The 20,769-nt window shown below is 36.1% G+C and overlaps 4 protein-coding genes and 1 long non-coding RNA gene across 10 annotated transcripts; 2 read left to right on the top strand and 3 right to left on the bottom strand.

The window, feature by feature from the left end:
* Positions 1-640: 640 nt before the first annotated feature.
* LOC121750410 (protein IQ-DOMAIN 5-like) lies at positions 641-3,039 on the bottom strand. Of its 2 annotated transcripts, XM_042144943.1 has the most exons (5): positions 2,843-3,039; positions 2,669-2,774; positions 1,794-2,069; positions 1,404-1,724; positions 641-1,324 (listed from the first exon to the last, which is right to left on the bottom strand). In XM_042144943.1, the coding sequence occupies exons 2-5, from the start codon at positions 2,762-2,764 to the stop codon at positions 800-802; spliced, it is 1,218 nt and encodes a 405-aa protein (XP_042000877.1). In that variant the 5' UTR covers positions 2,765-2,774; positions 2,843-3,039; the 3' UTR covers positions 641-799. The 2 variants fall into 2 exon arrangements, with proteins under 2 accessions (XP_042000877.1, XP_042000876.1); XM_042144942.1 differs by having other exon boundaries at positions 2,669-3,039.
* A 2,681-nt stretch (positions 3,040-5,720) lies between these two features.
* Positions 5,721-8,326, top strand: LOC121750288. The gene is made up of 2 exons (XR_006039847.1): positions 5,721-6,008; positions 7,924-8,326. It is a non-coding gene; the product is annotated as an uncharacterized LOC121750288 (long non-coding RNA).
* On the bottom strand, positions 6,430-9,531 carry LOC121750287 (LEAF RUST 10 DISEASE-RESISTANCE LOCUS RECEPTOR-LIKE PROTEIN KINASE-like 2.5). Its single transcript, XM_042144804.1, has 6 exons — positions 8,693-9,531; positions 8,543-8,575; positions 8,320-8,436; positions 8,150-8,233; positions 8,006-8,065; positions 6,430-7,690 (listed from the first exon to the last, which is right to left on the bottom strand). The coding sequence occupies exons 1-6, from the start codon at positions 9,402-9,404 to the stop codon at positions 6,537-6,539; spliced, it is 2,160 nt and encodes a 719-aa protein (XP_042000738.1). The 5' UTR covers positions 9,405-9,531; the 3' UTR covers positions 6,430-6,536.
* Positions 9,532-10,430: 899 nt separating this feature from the next.
* On the bottom strand, positions 10,431-13,703 carry LOC121753305 (rust resistance kinase Lr10-like). Of its 2 annotated transcripts, XM_042148560.1 has the most exons (6): positions 12,852-13,702; positions 12,718-12,750; positions 12,515-12,637; positions 12,346-12,429; positions 12,181-12,240; positions 10,431-11,714 (listed from the first exon to the last, which is right to left on the bottom strand). In XM_042148560.1, the coding sequence occupies exons 1-6, from the start codon at positions 13,549-13,551 to the stop codon at positions 10,561-10,563; spliced, it is 2,154 nt and encodes a 717-aa protein (XP_042004494.1). In that variant the 5' UTR covers positions 13,552-13,702; the 3' UTR covers positions 10,431-10,560. The 2 variants fall into 2 exon arrangements, with proteins under 2 accessions (XP_042004494.1, XP_042004495.1); XM_042148561.1 differs by lacking the exon at positions 12,718-12,750 and having other exon boundaries at positions 12,515-12,631; positions 12,852-13,703.
* Positions 13,704-18,372: 4,669 nt separating this feature from the next.
* LOC121751913 (E3 ubiquitin-protein ligase SINAT3-like) lies at positions 18,373-20,710 on the top strand. Of its 4 annotated transcripts, XM_042146731.1 has the most exons (5): positions 18,373-18,581; positions 18,680-18,804; positions 18,882-19,184; positions 19,568-19,954; positions 20,228-20,710. In XM_042146731.1, the coding sequence occupies exons 3-5, from the start codon at positions 18,978-18,980 to the stop codon at positions 20,591-20,593; spliced, it is 960 nt and encodes a 319-aa protein (XP_042002665.1). In that variant the 5' UTR covers positions 18,373-18,581; positions 18,680-18,804; positions 18,882-18,977; the 3' UTR covers positions 20,594-20,710. The 4 variants fall into 4 exon arrangements, with proteins under 4 accessions (XP_042002665.1, XP_042002664.1, XP_042002666.1 ...); XM_042146730.1 differs by having other exon boundaries at positions 18,680-19,184; XM_042146732.1 differs by having other exon boundaries at positions 18,655-19,184.
* Positions 20,711-20,769: the final 59 nt, after the last annotated feature.

The following is a 20,769-nucleotide window of genomic DNA, read 5'->3' as shown; positions in this document are numbered from 1 at the left end:
ATTTTTTTTTATTAAATCTGATTTTTTCATATTTTTTGGATTTTTTTTAAAAAAAATAATAATAAATGATAAACCAACGGTCAACCAGAGCATGCCACGTCGGCTGCTCGTGCTCTTGCCGTTGGCACGGACGTGCTCTATGCATAGAGCAGGGTCGTGCCGTCGGCAAGAACACATTGGCGGACATAGGCGTGCTCTTGCCGACGGCACAGACGGTACTGTTGCCAAGAGCACCGTTGTGGATGCTCAGAAAGGTTGACATCACGGGGGGAAGTATTACTTTTTTAAATACAGTGGAAATATCACTTCCGTTCATACTCAAAATGCTGGTCTAGTGATTTAATTTACTTTATTAATTAATGTATATGTATTATGTACTTTAAAAAAAATATTTAAATGAATAGCACTGTATTGAACCTATTTTTCTGAAAAATAAATTCCTATTTTATGATGATGAATTGGTGATGGTTTGATCCTACTCCATTTATTTGATTCAACAAATAGTAGATCGATCTAAACACGAAATTTGGTTCTCAATTCTCATTATAAATTTTTGATAAATAGAATAAATGGAATTAATTTGGAACAGAAAACGAGACTGGTAAACGAAGATCAGAATTAGATGCAACAAGCCCCAAGGTTTGGTTCGAAACTCATGACCATTAACGTGGGAACAAATATACACATTTTTGTTTTAGTTATTTATCTCACAACGTTTTATCATAAGTTAATAGACTTGATCACACAACAGTTTTGACTCATGATATTAAGATGAATACCAACATTAATATGCATTGAATCACACGAAAGTATGTCTGGAGCCCGATGAGTAAGCTCGATCCTCAATGCTGGACTCCGGGCTGCACATCCACTTAGCCGTGCCGCGATCTTTGGGGTTCGGGCTCCGTTGGGTCTGATAAGTTGTCCCTCCGCCCGAACTCGACGAGTCGTATCCATTGACTCTCTTTGTAGATGAATTCCACTGTATTCCCGGCAGCTGGCTGGGCTGTTTGATCGGCCCTTGAGTCCGTACCCTTGCTTTCGCGGATTGTGTCGGGGCCATGTAGCTAGGGACATCCACCATGCACCCTCCTCGTGTTCGTGCTTGTGTCCGTGTATAAGGGCTTGATTCGATACAATCTCCGCTTAGTCGACCCATAACTAAGTCCATTTCAACCGTCTTCTCAGAAATGTCGTCGCGTGCCATCACCTGTCGTGTGTGGTAGGGTTGCGACGCCATCCACTGCTCCAGCCAATTCCAACCCCACTGCGACTTTTCAGGCCCAACATTGTGCTCATTCATTTCAGAATGTACCATTTGTTGCTGACACGTTTAATAGTATTAGATACTAATTCGAATAAATTTATGATTTTAGAGACCAATATTTTAAAGTTTTTTTAACCTGGTTGTAGGCTAGAGCATAGGCAAGAGCTCTGTCTCTCTTGACTTCAAATTCATGCAATTTTCTTGCAGGGCTATCTCTCATTCTACTCCTACCCCATTCTTCACTCTCAAACTTCTTCCTCTGCTTCTCCTCCTCTTCCAGCTTGCCCCGAAGCTTGGCGTGGGTTAGCTGGAGCCTACGAGCACGGACGCGTGCCTGCACGCGCACAAGCGCCTGCATGCACCGCATGGTCATTTGCGCCTGCTTCCGCACGTTATGTCCCCTAACAAGAGCCTGCAGCCTCACCAACCCCTTGAGCGCGCGCAAAGCCCGCCTCGCCTAAAAATCGACACCAATATAAGCCCATACGGCCCAATTCAAAATGTATCAAACACACACTTCACTAACCAGGTATCCTCTGTAGTTGGCTTGTATGCGCTTTGCGGCCCTATCTTCCTTAGACTGGTGGCCGTACCCGGCCAGCCTAACCACTTTGGCAGCCGCCTGAGCTGCTGCCACTGCTGCCTCAGCCGCGGCTGCTGTGGCCACGGCCACAGCCATGGCATGGCTCGGATCCTCGCCCACAGGGGAGGACTCTATGCTCTCCCCGTTAGTGAACCCGGGTGAACTCTCGAGGGACACCTCCTCCGGAGCTTCATAGTGCCATTTCTCCACTTCTTCCTTCTATATCATCAAGAAACATGAACAAACCTTCCATGATCAGTCTTATGTTAATTAAGGGTCAAGATTTGCACTAACATATGCATTTTTCACCTCTCAACATCAACATCAAACAAAACTCCAAAACTTTACAAGATCTATCAATAGAAAAAGCATAGGTAGTGAGTGAGAAGTGAGTCAAGCAGAGCACATGATGAAAGTTGGGGGCTTGGTTGGAAGGAAAGCAACATGTGAGAGAGTTGAGGCCATGGTGTTCTTGTTTTGGCCTTTTCTTCATTTGGGACCATACAAGTGGTCACCATTCTTACATGATTAGATTTGGATACACCAACAATCTTTAATGATAACATAATTACAACCAAAATTAACATTAGCTTCTTGATTACAGAGGATAATCCTGATTGTTCTATCCCAAAATGGAGGATTTGATGGCATTTGATAGACACTTTCACAAAGAAGGTAATGTGGGAGAAATGATGTACTAACAGACACAAGTTTCATCAAAGTATGCTAACTGATCAATCATTGATCACAAAATCTTGTCACTCTCTCACATACAAATAGAGGAAAGAGAGTGATGAACATTCCAAGCAAAAACTAACCTTTTTTTCAGGGGATTCTTTGGTGGGAGACTGCTTGAAGACTTTCTTCTTCACCGATGAAAACCAGCCGCCGCCGCCGCCTCCTTTCTTCCCCATTCTCCGGCCACTGAAAAACGTTACATGATCATGTATATATATACATATAAAAATAGAAGAAATGATGAAGAAAGAAACCAGAAAGGCTAGTGATTTTGCGCCATGTTTGTTTCTACTTTGTCTATTTCTTGAAATGGGAAAGTTTTTAAAGCGCTACAACAAAATGAAACCGTAATACTATTATCAGGATGTAAAGAAAATAAAGGGGAAAGACAGTAGATGTAAGAAAATGTATACACATGATTTAGGTGTATATATTTGGAGAGAGGGAGAGAAGTAAAGTGATGGCCCGCGCACTTGCTATGGTATTTAATCTCTCTCACGGGGGTAGCTGCACCATTACAGTTGTGATCACCCAATGGGAAGACGACAGATGTCGACTGCATGCCCTCTTCACCAGGTTACTAATATACACATTCTTCAACATTTCTTATTAGGCTTATGAATATGAATATCCAATATCCCTCCCTCTTCTCAATGTTATCACTTATCATAAATGCTACACTTGATGATGAAGAATATCCAGAAACATGTAGTATGATATGCTCACTTGATAAATGATTTGATCAATTTAGTACTCCATCTCACATTGAAATATTGTATTTTATTTTAGGAAGGGAACGATCATGTTTGGTTCTTAAACGTTTCTCTTGTATAAAATAGGAGGTGGAGGAGGAGGATGCAGCATTGCATGCTAACCAAATAGACTCCTACATTAAAATGATAGTGTTAAAGAAAGCATGACACTACTTTAGAGGTTGAGTCAAATTAAAAAAAAATTGTGACTAAATTGATTTTATTTTATTTTGGAGTTGGTGTGGGCATTAAGCTCGCATATCACATTCACCTCTAGACATCATTAAAAAAAGGTGGTGTACCTAAATAATAAAGACATTGGCACTTAAAACTACACTTTAGGATTAAATATAGTATTTAGTTAATTTTTTACTCCATATAGTATGAAAAATTCTATTAAAAGATAAAGCTACCAATTACATTTTGGTGATTACTAGATGAAATCTACAAAAAGGCAATTAAAAGGATAAACAAGATACTATCTCAAACAGAAATGTTGAAGTATCAAATATATGCAATTATATGAAAGATTGTATTTACAATTCATGAAAAATACTTTTTAAATGTCAATTATCACTAAACAAGATGTTATAATTAGGAAATATATAGGACCGCAATGTCAAAATTAGAAAGCTGATATTTAGATACAAGAAAACGAATTATAACAACTAACAAAATGGGATTATTTCCAAAAACTATCATCATAATTATTTAGGTTGTCGGGTGTCTTACTAAACACGCTTGCAAGATGAATGTCAATTTTTCTACCTAATCAAACATTTCCTTCTCCTCATAATTATTATTATTATTGAAAAATATTACGTCAAATATATAATACTTACATGAGCACTATTATATATTTTGATGCTAATATTTGGATCATTAATTTTTTATATTACTAAAAATCAGAGATCGTTTTGTTCATTTTTTTTATAGCTTCAAGTAAATAAATAATTAAAATGATAATCAAGCTTCGGAATTTATATAATTTATAAATTTGATAAATAAAACAATACTAACTTTCCTCTAGAAATGCAGAAGATTTGTGTATGCTATAACGTAAATTGTCTTCGAATAATTGAATTATTATATGTTCTCATTATTTCTCAAATAGGTAATTTAAGCTTTATTCCAGAATTACCACTTTTGTAGCTTATCGATATTATAATATCGAAAAAGTACACATTAATTAGACGAATGCTACTATCAGCTAGTATGAATGGTCGGTCAAGGCGATCGAGCAGTGGGAAAAAAACAGTATATATACTGTATAAAATTAAACCATTGACATAAATTCTAAATTAAGTTTGCTGAGCTGTGGAGTTTCATTTTCACCACCAGTTTTATGATCTCAAAAATATAGTTGAGTCGCTATAAAAATCAGTGAAGGCCCTCTAATTTAGGTAGACTTGGATTAATGCATTTTACCTACATTAAAAGGAATTTAATGATTTTGTTAAATTGTTTTGATTATCTGCCGAAGCATTATGACGTTTCCTATAATTTACTAAAGAGATGCTCGGGCATTTTTGTTGTCGTATTGATATGCTAAAGATATTAGTACGTAGTACTCCTGTTGCTTTTCGGCTCGTCACAAACTCCTTACACTATTTATAGTTTAAGTTAAAATTAATGCATTTAATTAATATGTTAGTTTACGTTAAGAGCTCATTTATTAAGTGATGTCTCGTTATACTTAAAATTCTAATTTAATTACACTAAAAAATCAATCTCAAATTTACGGCCCAAAATGAAAAGTGCGAGTAACATGGGACGGATGAGGTAACAAACTAAACAATAAATTAAGCTCTGCCAATCAAATTATCAGTATTAATCAATTTCTTGGACGGATTAATATTTCAAATATGATTAGCTCGTAGGCATTGGTAATCACATTGGAATACGGAACCCATGATTTTCTTAAATTTTAAAAACAATTATTGATATCTTCATTATTTATTTTTGGAAATGTGTCTAGTGAGGTAATAAAAACATGACTAGTTCATTCGGAATATGTAAATTAATTCCAAATTTTGGTAAAAAAAAATACGTGAACTTGCTTTACATTTTAAAATCTAGTACAGTCTAGATTTCTTGACAAAATAACTTGGTTCTTCTCTATTTGATGTACAATTCAAATGTATTTTTTTTAAAAAAATTGGGGGTAGTGTTCTAATTTTACTCATATTAATGAATTTCGGTCATAAAAAATGACTTGAAAGTTGTTTACATTAAATTATTTTTACTAAAAAATGCAACCGATATTGCATTGTTGAGATCTTTTTAAATTTCAACAATATATTTGAATTTAACAAAATATAAAAGTTCATGATTTCTAAAAAAAACTAGAAATAGTTAATTGTCTATATTTATAGAGCAACCGAGATAATGCATTGTTGAGATCTTTTCAACAATACATTTAAATTTAACAAAATACAGTATAAAAGTTCATGAATTTTAGAAGTATAAAATTAAGATTACCAACATTGGTAAAAAAAATTGCAATCGATGGTTAAAATATTGATCGATTATTCGATGAGTTGGAGTACAAGGGTTTCCTTTTAAGAGATCAGCTGCATTCGGTTTGCATATCAACTGTTTGCGTTTTTGCGCAGGGACGACTTTCCTCACGTTTCAATAATTCATCGAATGGAAGCTTCAAAAGCAGGTAAATTTGGTGCTTGTGGAATCAGCTCATGCTATATGTTTCATGTTTATCACATAAAAAATTGATCTTTGCTCGAAAATCATAATGAATGTTGCCTGTTTTTGTAGATATACTGCTGCCACTAGATAAATTGTCCTTTAAATTTATCGAGAAAGATGGTTTATCGACTTCTGATTCCAATTAAATCTACCTATGTTCAGTCTTATCTGATTCTGGTAATATTGTGGCGTTTGTACGAGTTAGAAAGTTCAAATTATGACACTGAATGAGGAAAATATTTTGGCCTTCCTCTGAAAACAGGGGAAAGAATCTTGTAGTTTTGGTTTCAAGTGGAAGTTAAGGTATTATGATAATGCTATATAGAAAGAGTTATGTATGATGATGTCTGCTCTGCTCTGTGTTATTGGTAAGAAGCAAATGATTTATTGATTACATATTACTAAGGAATTAAAAACAAAACTATGAGTACAGTACAGATACATGTAGAAGAAGAGATGGATGGATAACAGGAGACTGGGAAGAAGAGTTTCATGCAATAGAAATCTCAAAATTGTTGGCATTTTTATGATGGAGCAAAGATACAGAATCAGTTCCATCTGTAGGCCAGCTTTCTTCCTCATATCCAGCAATTTGGGTTGATTGTGATGATGGAACCTCTGGAATCTGCAGGCGCTCCACATCACCTTCTAACATTTGCAACACTTGATTCATTGATGGACGATCATATGGATTAATTTGTATGCACCATAACGCAACTATTGTTATCTTCCGAACACTCTCATCCTCATCATTACTATTGTTTTCCTCTGCTTTTTCAATATCAATATCTCTGCCTTGCTTAATGTGTTCATATATCCAATTTGGGAAATACTTTGTAGAATCATCTTTGTTTTCCTTCAACACTTTGTTTAGGCCCACCATTTCCATTAGCAGCATCCCGAAACTATAAACATCCGCCTTGGAAGAAACTCCACCTATACCTCTGTTGATGAGTTCTGGAGCAACATACCCTATAGTTCCTCTAGCGGCTGTTAATGTAACCACCTCCTTCTCTAGGGAGCATAACTTGGCTAGCCCGAAATCAGATATTTTGGGGATGAAGTTATGGTCGAGGAGTATGTTGTGAGGCTTGATGTCAAAATGAAGAATCTGGATGTCACACCCTCGATGCAAATATTCAATTCCTTGAGCTATTCCAACGGCAATATCAAACTTTGTATTCCAATTTAAGGAATTCATTCTTTCTCGATTGAAGAGGTACTTTTCAAGAGAACCGTTGGGCATGAAATCAAAGATGAGAGCACGCTTGGAGCCTTCTACACAATAGCCAACTAGTTGCACCACATTGACATGATGCACCCTTCCAATAGTTGTTATTTCATTCATAAAGTCTTGACCATTCCCTCCTGATTTTCCCAGCATTTTGACTGCTACATGATGCCCACTTCGAAGCTTTCCTTTGTAAACACAACCATAGCCTCCTTCACCTAGTTTTTCTTGAAAACCTCTTGTCATTCTCTTTAGGTCTGAATATGAATATCTGATTGGTGAGAGTTTGTTATCACCCTGGAGGAAGGATTCTATAATGTTGTATTCGGACAAACGCCTTCTTCGGAATTTGTATATCAAAAGCCACAACATGAAAGGGAAAATGATACCCCTTGATAGCAAGACTATCAAGTCTGTCATGTCATGAAATGAAATCATTAAATGCATATCATGCTTCCTCAATATTTGCAAAAGCAAGAGGGGTAACACACACACAGGTTTAATCATCAAATGCATACTATTATGTGTTCACTTTTTAATTTAGGATGTCTTCTATTATACCATGTCTCATTTTATTTTTTGTTATTTTTGTTAAATGGATACCATCAACTTATTTTCTTCATATTTTATTGTAATCAATATATAGAAGTATGAACTCATTTCAGTTTCGAGTCAAATTGGGCACATAAAGAGGGACGAAGGGAGTAGAGCAGAAACTAAGAGCTCACCGATGGCGACGACTACTTTAGCGAGCACTGGGTTCAATGGCGCAACATATGGGACTCTAACTGCAAGCACACCGAGTAGATGGTGAACAGCAATATATTATATGTGTGAGTAAAAATACAAAATGTAAGGGTTGTTAATGTTACGAGGATATATTAGACGGAATGCGAATCCATATATTCTACGGAATGTTGGTCCATCGAGCACCGGGTTACTTATATGCTCTGGCCCTGCACAACAAGTAGATAGATGGGTAAGCAAACAAGATTATACTGTATAAAAATACAGACAACTATGAAAAACAAAGAATTCTTACCGGTGTATATTATATATCTCAATAGCAATAGAATGTGAAGTACGAGTAGTGATACAGCGGCGAATCCACATATGGTGAATACAGGAGGGCTTACTGCTGCACACAACATACCTGCACCTGCAATTTATGTTCTTCCCAAAAATGAGTTGATTGATATCAGAATTGAAATTGACGAAGAAATAAAAATGAGGAGGAAATATGTTGTGAAGCATATCGAGCTTACAAGCTAGAAAGACCACAAGAACTGGGACAAGCCCTGCAGATATGATGATATTCATTCAACCCATGAGTAGCAGTGATGAGCACCATTTTCTAAAATATGGGAAATCATATATATATATATATGAGACAGAGTGCATCCTTTCATGCTTACGTCGAAGTAAGGAGACTTTGGATGTTCCACACCAGGGGCAGATGGTGAGTTCATATCCATACAAGAGGGACTCATGGATTTCTGAAAGCGAAACATTGTTCAAATCCTTGAAATTATACCAGGATGTCATCGCTGTGAGGTCTACCCCACAAGTGTATGGAACCTCTGAGGCATTCATGCGGCCGACTTTGATATAAGCATATCTGTGATGATGGGATGAGTTAGAGACACAATGAGTGGTGACATCAGTAAAAAGGGATGAATTCCTCAACGGATTTGGGCAGCTTAAAAAGTTAATAGGTAAGGAGTCATCATTTTCCAGGTAGGGAATAGGATTAGGACGATCATGGATGAAGCTATAGGCATATATAGAAAAGGTGGGAAACGAGCAGATGTCGTCTTTGTTTATGGAAGCATCAACCACCCTGATGGTGGGCTCGTCTCTGTAGCCACTGTAGTTGATTGATTTGACATAGTATCTGTGAGAATTGAGGGAGATGGAGGCCACATTATTTTCACATGCTAATTCATGTCTTGCGTCACCGCACTTTTTGGGGTTGCCCTTGAGGCGGAAAGGGGAGCTGATGTCGGGAATGATGCCGCACGAAGAAGGAGTGCATTTGGCATCACAAGATTCAAACAAACTATGGAGTGAGAGATATAGAATTAAGAAGAGAGATGAAGTGATGAGGTTTTGATCACTTGATATCATGGCCTAATGGAACTAATCAATGTATGTTTAACAAAACAAGACAACAACTGATTTTGCAACTTCACCAACGCCAGTATACATATATGTAGTTGGAGGAGATATAGTAGACGCCAAGAAAGACTAGTGTTGTTGAGTGGTTTATTGTGAGCCCACGACAACAGACCATTTTTTGATGTTGAACACACCACATGTCGGATATATTGATTAGTCTAGTCTTCCAAATAAAAATCAAGTTTTGAATATTACTTTAATTTACATAATTAAGGAGCATCTTGGACAAAATAATTCAATCACGACAATTGCATAGAAATTTAGACAGGCTAAGTCAATTTGTTTGTGTTTCCTATATCTTTGCTGTGGTTTCTAGAGGAGGTCTATTAAATCTTGCTACAAACTTCTTGATGGGGTGCCTTAAGAGAAATTATTTATTTATTACATCTGATTACTAGGAATCAAAAACACTACTTTTGATACTCACCATTATTATTGAGGCCTTCTTAATGTATTACGGTTGAAGATAAACTTACAAATTAAAATTGTTGAACTTGGCTTTATTCGATTTAAAATGGTTAAATTTATATCATTGAATTATTCTTCTTTGTTCAGATGATTATGAATTTGTGCTAAACTGGTTTTGGTCATGTTGAAATTATTTCTACTGATGTTTTTTAAATTATTTTTCATATTTTTTGCATCTTCTGCTCTCTTTTTCTGTCACTCCAGCTGTGGTGAAAGTGCTTAACTTTTTGGAGTTAATATAACTTGACATTTTATGATATGAGTTTAAGAAGCAACTACTACTTCAAGAATTTATGCTTTATCAATAAGCTTCTATCTAGTTACAGGTAAAGAAGTTGGCTGTATATGCTGCAAATGCTTCCATTGATGAAGCCAGAAACTTTTTATTTCTGAGAATGAATAAAATTTGATCTCTCTCATTTATCTTTGTTGCTGGACTTGTTGGCATAATGCTGCAGAAGTTGATGTACTTGCCTAATTCACTATCTAGATTTTGATGCATGATTCTTGCTCAAGAGAACTGATTTATTGATTACATCTGTTTGTAAGGATTCAAAAACACAACTATAATACAGAACTAATACATGTAGAAGAAGAGATGGGTGAAGAAAGGAAGACTGGGAAGTAGAGGTTCACTTCATGCAATAGTAATCTCAAAGTTGCTGTCATTGTTATGATGGAGCAATGACACAGAATCAGTTGCATCTGTAAGCCAACTCTCTTCCTCATTTCCTGCAATTTGGGTTGATTGTAATGATGGAACCTCTGGAATCTGCAAGCGGTCAACATCGCCTTCTAACATTTGCAACACTTGATTCATTGATGGACGATCATCTGGATTCATTTGTATGCACCATAATGCAACTATTGTCATCTTCCGAACACTCACATTCTCATCCCTACAATTGTTTTCCTCTGCCTTCTCAATTTCAATCTCTCTACCTTGCTTAATGTGGTCATATATCCAATTTGGGAAATATTTTGTAGAATCATCTTTGTTTTCCTTCATCACTCTGTTTAAGCCGACCATTTCCATCAGCAGCATTCCGAAACTATACACATCCGCCTTGGAAGAGACTCCGCCTATACCTCGGTTGATGAGTTCAGGAGCAACATATCCTATGGTTCCTCTAGCGGCTGTTAACGTAACTACCTTCTTCTCTGAGGAGTATAACTTGGCTAGCCCGAAATCAGATATTTTGGGGACGAAGTTCCGGTCGAGGAGTATGTTGTGAGGCTTGATGTCAAAATGAAGAATTTGGATATCACACCCTCGATGCAAATATTCAATTCCTTGAGCTATTCCAATGGCAATATCAAACTTTGTATTCCATTTTAAGTAATTCATCATTTCTCGATTGAAAAGGTACTTTTCAAGAGAACCATTGGGCATGAAATCAAAGACGAGGCCACGCTTGGAGCCTTGTGCACAATATCCAATAAGTTGCACCACATTGACGTGATGTACCCTTCCAATAGTAGATATTTCATTAATAAAGTCTTGCCCATTTCCTCCTGATTTTCCAAGCATTTTGACTGCTACATGATGTCCACTTCGAAGCTTTCCTTTGTAAACACAACCATAGCCTCCTTCACCTAGTTTTTCTTGAAAACCCCTTGTCATTCTCTTTATTTCTGAATATGAATATCTGATTGGTGAGAGTTTATTATCACTCTGGAGGAAGGATTCTATTGTGTTATATTCGGACAAATGTCTCCTTCGGAATTTGTAGATCAAAAGCCACAACACGAAAGGAAAAATGATAATCCTCAATAGCAAGACGATCAAGTCTGTCATGAAATCATCAAATGCATATTATAAGCTTCCTCTCAATATTTTGGTCAGTCAATAAAAATAGTTAACTTCTATTTTTCGCAACTTTGTCTTCTCTAACATACTCCAATAACTTTTACTACTTTCTATTTCTCGTACTCTACTAATTATATAGGGAGTATTAAAAACTAAATATTTCTATTTTTATGGGACGAAGGGAGTATAAAAGTATAACATCGTTTCACTTTTTCTACTCACTAATGTTTACAAATTGTGTCGAGCCTAATCAGAGAATAAGGGAGTATCACATTGTGTTATCATTGTTATTTGTAAAAATAAAATAAAATAAAATAAATAGACAGTAGGTCCATAATGGAAAATTAGTGATTTTGTAGAGTTTTCAAAGTGTATGGGTAAGGAATATTTGGTGAGTTAAGGAAGTGAAATAGTAAGTAGTGAGCAGAGCATAAAGTAAGAGCTTACAGATGGCAACTGCTATTTCAGCGAGCAGTAGGTTCAATGGCGAGTCATAAGCAAGTCTAGCTGCAAGTAGATGGTATTGGTAAGCAAATTAAACAACAGCTGTATACATATTTACTATGTGTATGTGTGAGTAAAAATACAGAGGGCAAGGCTTCTTAATCTTACGTCCACCTACTATATGGGGTGCTATTTGATATAGCATACTGAATGGTAATCCATAATAGAACGCCTCACTTCCTTCATTAGGCCCTGCACATCCAGTAGCTACACGGTAACCAAACAAGAATATATATATATATATATATGGAGTATAAAAACAAAGGATTAATCTTACCGGTATTTACTAGTATTTTATTGATGAATAGCAATAGAATGTGAAATAAGAGTAGTGATACAGCGGCTAATCCACATATGCTGAATACAGGAGGGTTTACTACTGCACACAACATACCTGCACCTGCAATTTATGTTCTTTCCCAAAATAATTACTACTTGTTTCATATCAGAAGAATACATCTAAAATGAAGAAGAGCTTACATGATAGAATGACCACAAGCATTGGGAGAAGCCCTGCAGATATGATTGATATGCATACAAGACATGAGTAGTAGTAGTAGTAGTAGTAGTAGTAGTAGTAGTGATCACCACCATTTTCTAAAATATATGCTTACCCCGAAATAATGAGACTCCGGACGTTCCACACCTGGGGCAGACGGTGAGTTCAAATCCATACAAGAGGGATTCATGGATTTCTGAAAGAGAAACATTCTTAAATTTATGCCAGGATGTCATCGCTATGGAGTCTAATCTACAAGTGTATGGAATCTCTGAGGTCATCATATTGCCGACTTTGATATAAGCATATCTGTGATGTTGGGATGAGTTAGAGGCACAAGGAGTAGTTATATCAGTAAAAATGGATGAATTGGTCAATGGATTGGGGCAACTTATAAAGTTTATAGGCAAGGGATTAATGGGGAATAGGTAGGGAAGACGATTAGGATTATCAAAGGTGAAGTCATAGGCAGAAGAGGCATAGGTGGGAAAGGAGCAGATGTCGTTGTTGTTTATGGAAGCATCAACCAGCCTCATGATGGAGTTGTCGTAGTTGATTGCTTTGACATAGTATTTGTGAGAGTTAAGGGAGATGGAGGTGACATTATTTTCACATGATAATTCAAATATTGGATCACCGCACGTCTTGGGGTCGCCCTTGAGGCGGAAAGGGGAGCTGATGCTGGGAATGATGCCGCACGAAGAAGGACTGCTGCATATGGAATCACAAGATTCAAACAAACAATGGAGTGAAAGAATGATCATCAAGAGAGATGAAGTGATGAGGCTTTGATCACTTGATATCATGGCTCTCATGGAATTAATCAATGCTAGCTAGATGTTTAACAAAACAAGACACAACAGCAGCATATGATTCATACAGTTGGAGGATATGTAGATATGATTTGGGTGGACTGTCATGTATAAAGTCTTTAAAGCACTACTATTGCTGAGTATTCTTAAGTAACAATCGACTTATGAGGTCCCAAAACCATGAGCCACTATTTACTTGAGTGGTTATGAGCACCACAGCACACCTAGTTTTGAATGTCACTATTTCTTTATTCACAAAAAAATTTAGAAAAGACTAAGTCAAAGGTGTCATAAGTGTTGTGGTTGGAAGACTCAACCACTCCCATTTAATTTGTTGGGACAAAAACGATATCAAAAATGAAATTTCAATAAAACTATCTAATGGATATTTTGAATATAATGATGAAAACTTAGTTATACGGAGCGATGGATATTTTGAACAGCTTCGCTGTGTTCATTCCTCTTGTTGCTGGACTTGTTGCTTTAATGATGCAAACTTTTATGCATGTTTCTTATTTATTGCTTTTGATGCATGTTTCTGCTCAAACATCTGCAATGGCTGCTGCTCTGAGAAATTATTTATTGATTACATCTAATTACCAGGAATAAAAAACACAACTTCTCATTAGATTCTACTTGATATCACTTAATTTTCTTTCATTCTAGTACATAACTACATGCAAAAGAGATGGAAGGAGGTAGGAAGATTGGTTAGTAAAGGTTCTGAGGTTTATACAATAGTAATTTCAAAGGTGTTTGCATTGTTATGATGGAGCAAAGATACAGAATCAGTTGCATCTGTGAGCCAACTATCTTCCCCATTTCCTGCAAGTTCGGTTGATTGTGTTGATGGAACCTCCAGAATCAGCAGATGTTCCACATCACCTTCTAACATTTGCAAAACTTGATTCATTGATGGACGATCACCTGGACTCATTTGTATGCACCATAACACAACTATTGTTATCTTCCGAACCCTCTCATTCTCATCATTACCATTTTCATCCGCATTTTCAATTTCAATCTCTCTACCTTGCTTAATGTGGTCATATATCCAATTGGGGAAATACTTTGTAGAATCATCTTTGTTTTCCTTCAGCACTTTGTTTAGGCCCACCATTTCCATTAGTAGCATCCTGAAACTATACACATTCGCCTTTGAAGAAACTCCACCTATACCTCCGTTGATGAGTTCTGGAGTAACATACCCTTATAGTTCCTCTAGCGGCCGTTAGCGTAACTACCTCCTTCTCCTTCTCTATGGAGCATAATTTGGCTAGCCAAAAATCGGATATTTTGGGGATGAAGTTATCGTCAAGGAGTGTTATGTGGCTTGATATCAAAATGAAGAATCTGGATGTCACACCCTCGATGCAAATACTCAATTCCTCGAGCTATTCCAACAACAATTTAAGTAATTCATTCTTTCTCTATTGAAGAGGTATTTTTAAGAGAACCATTGGTCATGAATCAAAGACGAGGGCACGCTTGGAGCCTTGTGCACAATAGTAGCCAACTAGTTGCAGCACATTGACATGGTGTATTATTCCAATAGTTGCTATTTCATTCATAAAGTCTTGCCCATTTCCACCTGATTTCCCTAGCATTTTGACTGCTACATGATGCCCACTTTGAAGCTTTCCTTTGAAAACGCAACCATAGCCTCCTTCACCTAGCTTTTCTTGAAAACCTCTTGTCATTCTCTTTATGTCCGAATTGTTAGAGTTTGTATACTACATATCACCTTTCAAGTGAATGGAGACTGTAAAACTCCATATTTTATTTTTCAATAGATACAACAGATTATTTTTGTCATAATGTTGTTATATTTTACATTTAATGAATGTTTATTGCATATTTAAATGTATAAGCAACGTAACAAAGTCTAAGTCTTTGTTATAGTAGACCGGTTGTGGGTGTCGTCCACTTTAAGGTAACACGGTCAGTTCTGAACAAAGAAAAATAAGAATTTCACAACCTAGATAGGCCTAGACTACCTATCGTGAAATGTTGCAATGTCAGTCCGCATATTTCTAAGCCTTACTGAAATAAGATGGCATTGGTGTGGTATAGCACTGAATTAGATCTAACAGCAAGACGAGTCTTTATACTATCTAATGAAGGACGAGGTCTTGATAATTAATTTCTTAATCAATGTACGTTAGCATTGAGCATACGGTATTGATTATGCACTACTTTGACTTACCAAATGGTGCGGATTTTTCACAACCCAAGAATCCTGGTATATTGGGTAGTAGTGATTAATATCTAGCGGTGTTAGGATTGATATTATATTGAATCGTACGCGAGGTGAGTCTCGTTTGATAACGTTCACAAGAGGAGCTCGAAACAAGGTTTTATTATTCGGAACCTAGCTAGTTGGAGTTTGATGAATCTATTAATAATAAATAAACACTACTAGAAAAATTGCTTCTCACTACACTTTTTTTTATCACACTTTATAAAAAGTGCCAGCATAGATGTACTATCTACACACTAGCTTTTCACTGCACTTTATAATATATTGTTACTGCACTTCAACATAAAAAGTGTCATCATAGATGTACTATCTACACACTACCTCTTACTACAGGTACCCGGTGCTGCACTTGCATAAGTGCCATTATAGATGAAGTGTCAGCACAGTAATTTTCTAGTGACAATTTTAAGTGTCATTACAAGCCAATTTTCTAGTAGTGAAACATTTCTTCCTAAGTCCATTCTTTGAGTTAATAATATGTTAATTAATTAAGTTCATAGCAGACATTAATCAATTAATGGACGTTTCTATCTTAAACACAGGAAATGAACGACAAACAAGTGGAAACTCGGAATACTTGTAATTTCGGATTTGGATGGGCATTACAATATTACTTCTGTAGTGGCTGCTCGTAATATTCTAATATAAGCTTATATTAAATTGTGGGTTCAATTTAATTAGTAAGAAGCTAATTGGAGGATGTCATATCCAAATTCTTCCGTAGATCCATGTCTGGGCCCAATATGTGATTTAATATAAATAGGAAAATAAAGGAGACGGAAAATACACATTATTTTCATTAAAATTTTCGGCCCCCTCTCTTTCTCAAAGAGGGACGATTTTCAGTTCCACCGTGAGCATTTCCGTCTTCTTTATTTAAGTCCTAGTACTCTGGTGAGATCAGCCCACACTGATATCAGCGTACAGTCCGGGAACCAGTCAGAAGATCCGTGGTTTAGTACTCAAGATCTTCACATGGAGATGGCCCTAGCTATCTTCAATTCTTTGGAGAATTAACGAGGTAAATTGGCTAACTTCATAGTAAGCATGTTTTAGGTTTTAATTACGCTAAAGCATGATTAAATTCGAGTTATGAGCATGATACATGTGAGAATTACGCAAATAGATTTTGAGTGGTTACCAGACGCCCAAGCTAGACTAGTGTTGAGTGGTTAATTATAAGGCCACGACAACAGATCCTTTTTTTTATTATTATTGGCTATAGTCTCTACTTGTATAAAAAGAGTATTTCTTTATTTATTTACAAGAGTAGCATCTTGGACTGTCGAGTGTTGGACATACTAACTAATTCCATTACTACAGTGACAAAATCCTTGCTTGTTAAGTAGGGAACCGATTAGGGTATCTACCACAATTAATGAGATTCACTGTAATTATACTATCAACTAGCATGGTTACTCCTATTTAATTTGTAGGAACAATTAAAAACGCAAAATATTGTCTCATTTATCGAAATGTCTATAAATCAGTTCAAGAAATAGTCATTGAATATCAACATGATAGATACAATTAGTAATACAAAAAAAATTGCAATTCAAAGATAAAAAAATTGCAATAAATACTATTTACAGTTGTGAGAAAACAAACGCCATATAAGGTCCATCAAGCAAGCTTCATTTTCGCACTTTGTTGGGTTTCACCAATTAATCACATGTAATAAAGTCAAAGGAGAATATTTTATGAATGATTCCACTGTATTCTCTTGCAATAGAAATCGGTTTACAGATAGCTTTTTCTAGGGTATTCCATTTTCATTGATTTGTTGGAATATTGCTTTTTCCTTCAAAAGTATCTTCTGCCCAAGAAAAAAAAATTAATTTTTACTCCTATCGTGGAATTACCAAAGTAGACAATGTAATATAACTTAGTTGGTATGCGTTTTCACTCTCATCTTGTCATTCGATAGTTGGATATGAGTCATTACTGAATAAATGTATGATATACTCATATCTTAATTCTCAATATATCAATTTTTACTATTTTTCCACTAATTTAAATGTTAGATCGCAATTACCAATCTTGAGTAAGACCCCAACGAAAATCCAATCAGATTATTTCGATTGAGACATATAACAATATTTTTTGTTAGGTTGATTTGTTGGTTCAACTATATATTGAGAGCGATGGAATCTCCTTTTGTTTAAAATTAAATTATGACAACATAACTACTTCACATTAATGACCCAAAATTGGTGTTTAATTGCAATACTAAACCTCAGTGTCAACATTTTTATCCTAATAAATGAATGTAGACTATTTTTGTTGGTTTTTGGATTTCTCACATGCATATGCTTGAAATGTTCAAAACATATCAACTTATAATCAAATAGTATTAAAAAGCACATGATGCGCTTTAATCATTCAGCATGCTGTTATACCTTGAATGTAATTGACATTATATGATTTATTAAAACTGAACAATAGTAATTATTTAGTGACAGTTGCCTTTATTATTCGTTTCATTTTCTATAAATATAAAACAAAAAACTTAGTAATCTGATATTTGTGGAATGATCTTTTAACAGGTAGGATAATTTTTGGTGAAAGTTAGATCAAACTTATCTTTGTGGAATGGACAATCAGTTGCATTCCTAAAATAATCTCAACTGCTTTATACTTATATTTATATTATTCTAAATTAATTTAGATATCTAAACAAGCGTTGGATTAACTTCCAAATTTTAATTGATCAACGATCATCTTTTTTTTTCTCCCCTCCCGAAACCTGAACAAAAGAACCTGTTTTTCATAGGTGATCCTTTTCTGGTTATTTTTTGTAATATATCTCTTTTAATTTTCCTCCAATTTTCTAACAAAATTCTTAGGTTTCTTCTTCCCTTGATTGAACAGATAAAATTAAGGGAGGTGGAAAACAGGCCAAAAAGTACGAAGCAGGGCCCCTTAATTCCAGAAATTTTTTGAATTTATTGGGAAGTGGGGGTCTCAAATTTCTGTCAAATATTAAATTTTTAGAAGTACGGATTTGATATTTCATTAAATCATAGGTTTCTTGAAATTGGCTGTTGATGTCATACCAAATATTCTCTTGCAGAGGTTGGAGCTAATTTTGAAAGAAAGTTGAGGTGTTTTGAATTTCTGCAAACTGTTGTTGAATTTTGGGATACATATGCTCCTTCCTTAGTTAGAAATGGCAACAATTGAAATAGGGAGTGTGGAGTGTGTGCCTGCATCAGATGGAGTTGAAGATGAAGAGATATCTTCACATACTCACCCCAATAACCAGTATGCTTCAAAACCCCACATTTTATTATCTTCCGCAATTGCCCCTACTAGTGTTCATGAACTGCTGGAATGCCCTGTTTGCACTAATTTCATGTACCCTCCAATCCATCAGGTTTGATTATTTTAACTATGTGAGAAATTTCTCATTTTGAATGTACTCTGTTTTTTTTTCTTATATTTTCAGCTGAACTGGAATCAATATGATTGTAGAAAATGCTAAACACAAGTTTTTTCACATAGTTTAGAAATAGAACCTATGAATGTCCATGCCTTTTAGAGGGTACTAGAATCTTTGCCTAAATGTGGATCCTAATTTAGATAGAAACAGTATATGTTGCTTTGGAACAAGAATTTTGCCTTGGGATTACCAAGTTACATGTCATCTCCTTTTTGAGTTAGCAAAAGAAATTCAAAACATGTAGCAACAAGGAAGAATTTTACTTCAAGTGAGTTAAATAGAATGAATGAGTGATGTTTGTTCTTGTATTTCTGTAGTGTCACAATGGGCATACTATCTGTTCGACTTGCAAGACACAGGTGCATAACCGGTGCCCTACCTGCAGACAAGAGCTAGGGGACATCAGGTGCTTGGCACTAGAGAAGGTTGCAGAGTCGCTAGAGCTGCCCTGCAGGTACTACTCGCTAGGCTGCCCGGAGATATTCCCATACTACAGCAAACTCAAACACGAAGCCATTTGTAATTTCCGACCATATAGTTGTCCATATGCTGGATCGGAGTGTATAGTAACAGGGGACATTACTCATCTCGTTGCTCACTTGAGAGATGACCATAAAGTGGACATGCACACAGGATTCACGTTCAATCACCGATATGTGAAGTCCAATCCTCGTGAAGTAGAAAACGCAACATGGATGTTGACTGTGAGTTCAATGCTTTTCTTCTTATTTTCTTTTATTGTCATGCATTGAGCATTACTAATTATGTAGAATCTGATAGCTACTGGTTTAAACTTGAGTTAACATTGGATTGATCTTCTCTAGTGATACGAACTTATTATCTAACTTATGCTGTCTAGTCTGTTCTATATACCAATTCAAGAATATTTATTCCCTTCATAAAATGCTGCAAGTCTAAGAATTGTATGCGTGGTAGTGAATGGATGGGTAAATATTCCCTCTCCCCTGTTTGATTAGGTATTCAATTGTTTTGGGCAATATTTCTGCCTTCACTTTGAAGCATTTCAGCTGGGAATGGCACCTGTTTACATGGCGTTCCTACGTTTCATGGGTGATGAAGTTGAAGCCCGCAACTATAGCTACAGCCTAGAGGTAGGAGCAAATGGTAGAAAGCTCATGTGGGAAGGCACCCCACGAAGCATTAGAGATAGTCATCGCAAGGTCAGGGATAGCCACGACGGTCTTATCATCCAACGCAACATGGCACTCTTCTTCTCCGGAGGCGACAAGAAGGAGCTTAAGCTCAGAGTTACTGGAAGGATCTGGAAGGAACAGCAGAACCTAGATGCTGCAGGGGCTTGTGTGCCTAATACTTCTACCTAATCAGATTCACTCTGTAATTTTGTAACTTCTCGTGTTCGTGTGTCACCGCGTAAATGTATTGCCAGAGTTTTACCTTTGTTTGCTAAAGATTTACCTTTGCACTAGATGCTTCTGATATTATGGCCAATGCTTAACAACAATTTCCAACGGAGTACTATTTTATGCATACCAATTGC

The sequence above is a fragment of the Salvia splendens genome, chromosome 10 (assembly GCF_004379255.2).
Source record: "Salvia splendens isolate huo1 chromosome 10, SspV2, whole genome shotgun sequence".
NCBI classification, from domain to species: domain Eukaryota; kingdom Viridiplantae; phylum Streptophyta; class Magnoliopsida; order Lamiales; family Lamiaceae; genus Salvia; species Salvia splendens.
The sequence above is the reverse complement of the archived record's forward strand: the minus strand, read 5'-3'. Positions and strand labels throughout refer to the sequence as shown.

Bases quoted from the DNA above. Each gene is read 5' to 3' on its own strand.
- LOC121750410 (XM_042144942.1), bottom strand. From the start codon at position 2,764: ATGGGGAAGAAAGGAGGCGGCGGCGGCGGCTGGTTTTCATCGGTGAAG. The intron at 1,725-1,793 runs GTTAGTGAAGTG...GTCGATTTTTAG, and splicing joins CCAACTACAGAGGATACCTG to GCGAGGCGGGCTTTGCGCGC. The intron at 1,325-1,403 runs GTTAAAAAAACT...TAAACGTGTCAG, and splicing joins ATGCTCTAGCCTACAACCAG to CAACAAATGGTACATTCTGA.
- LOC121750287 (XM_042144804.1), bottom strand. From the start codon at position 9,404: ATGATATCAAGTGATCAAAACCTCATCACTTCATCTCTCTTCTTAATT. The intron at 8,437-8,542 runs GTAAGCTCGATA...CATAAATTGCAG, and splicing joins TCTTGTGGTCTTTCTAGCTT to GTGCAGGTATGTTGTGTGCA. The intron at 8,234-8,319 runs GTAAGAATTCTT...CTTGTTGTGCAG, and splicing joins GAGATATATAATATACACCG to GGCCAGAGCATATAAGTAAC.
- LOC121753305 (XM_042148560.1), bottom strand. From the start codon at position 13,551: ATGAGAGCCATGATATCAAGTGATCAAAGCCTCATCACTTCATCTCTC. The intron at 12,751-12,851 runs GTAAGCATATAT...TCATATCTGCAG, and splicing joins CGGAGTCTCATTATTTCGGG to GGCTTCTCCCAATGCTTGTG. The intron at 12,241-12,345 runs GTAAGATTAAGA...ATCTACTTGCAG, and splicing joins ACCCCATATAGTAGGTGGAC to CTAGACTTGCTTATGACTCG.
- LOC121751913 (XM_042146731.1), top strand. From the start codon at position 18,978: ATGGCAACAATTGAAATAGGGAGTGTGGAGTGTGTGCCTGCATCAGAT. The intron at 19,185-19,567 runs GTTTGATTATTT...GTATTTCTGTAG, and splicing joins TGTACCCTCCAATCCATCAG to TGTCACAATGGGCATACTAT. The intron at 19,955-20,227 runs GTGAGTTCAATG...CTGTTTGATTAG, and splicing joins ACGCAACATGGATGTTGACT to GTATTCAATTGTTTTGGGCA.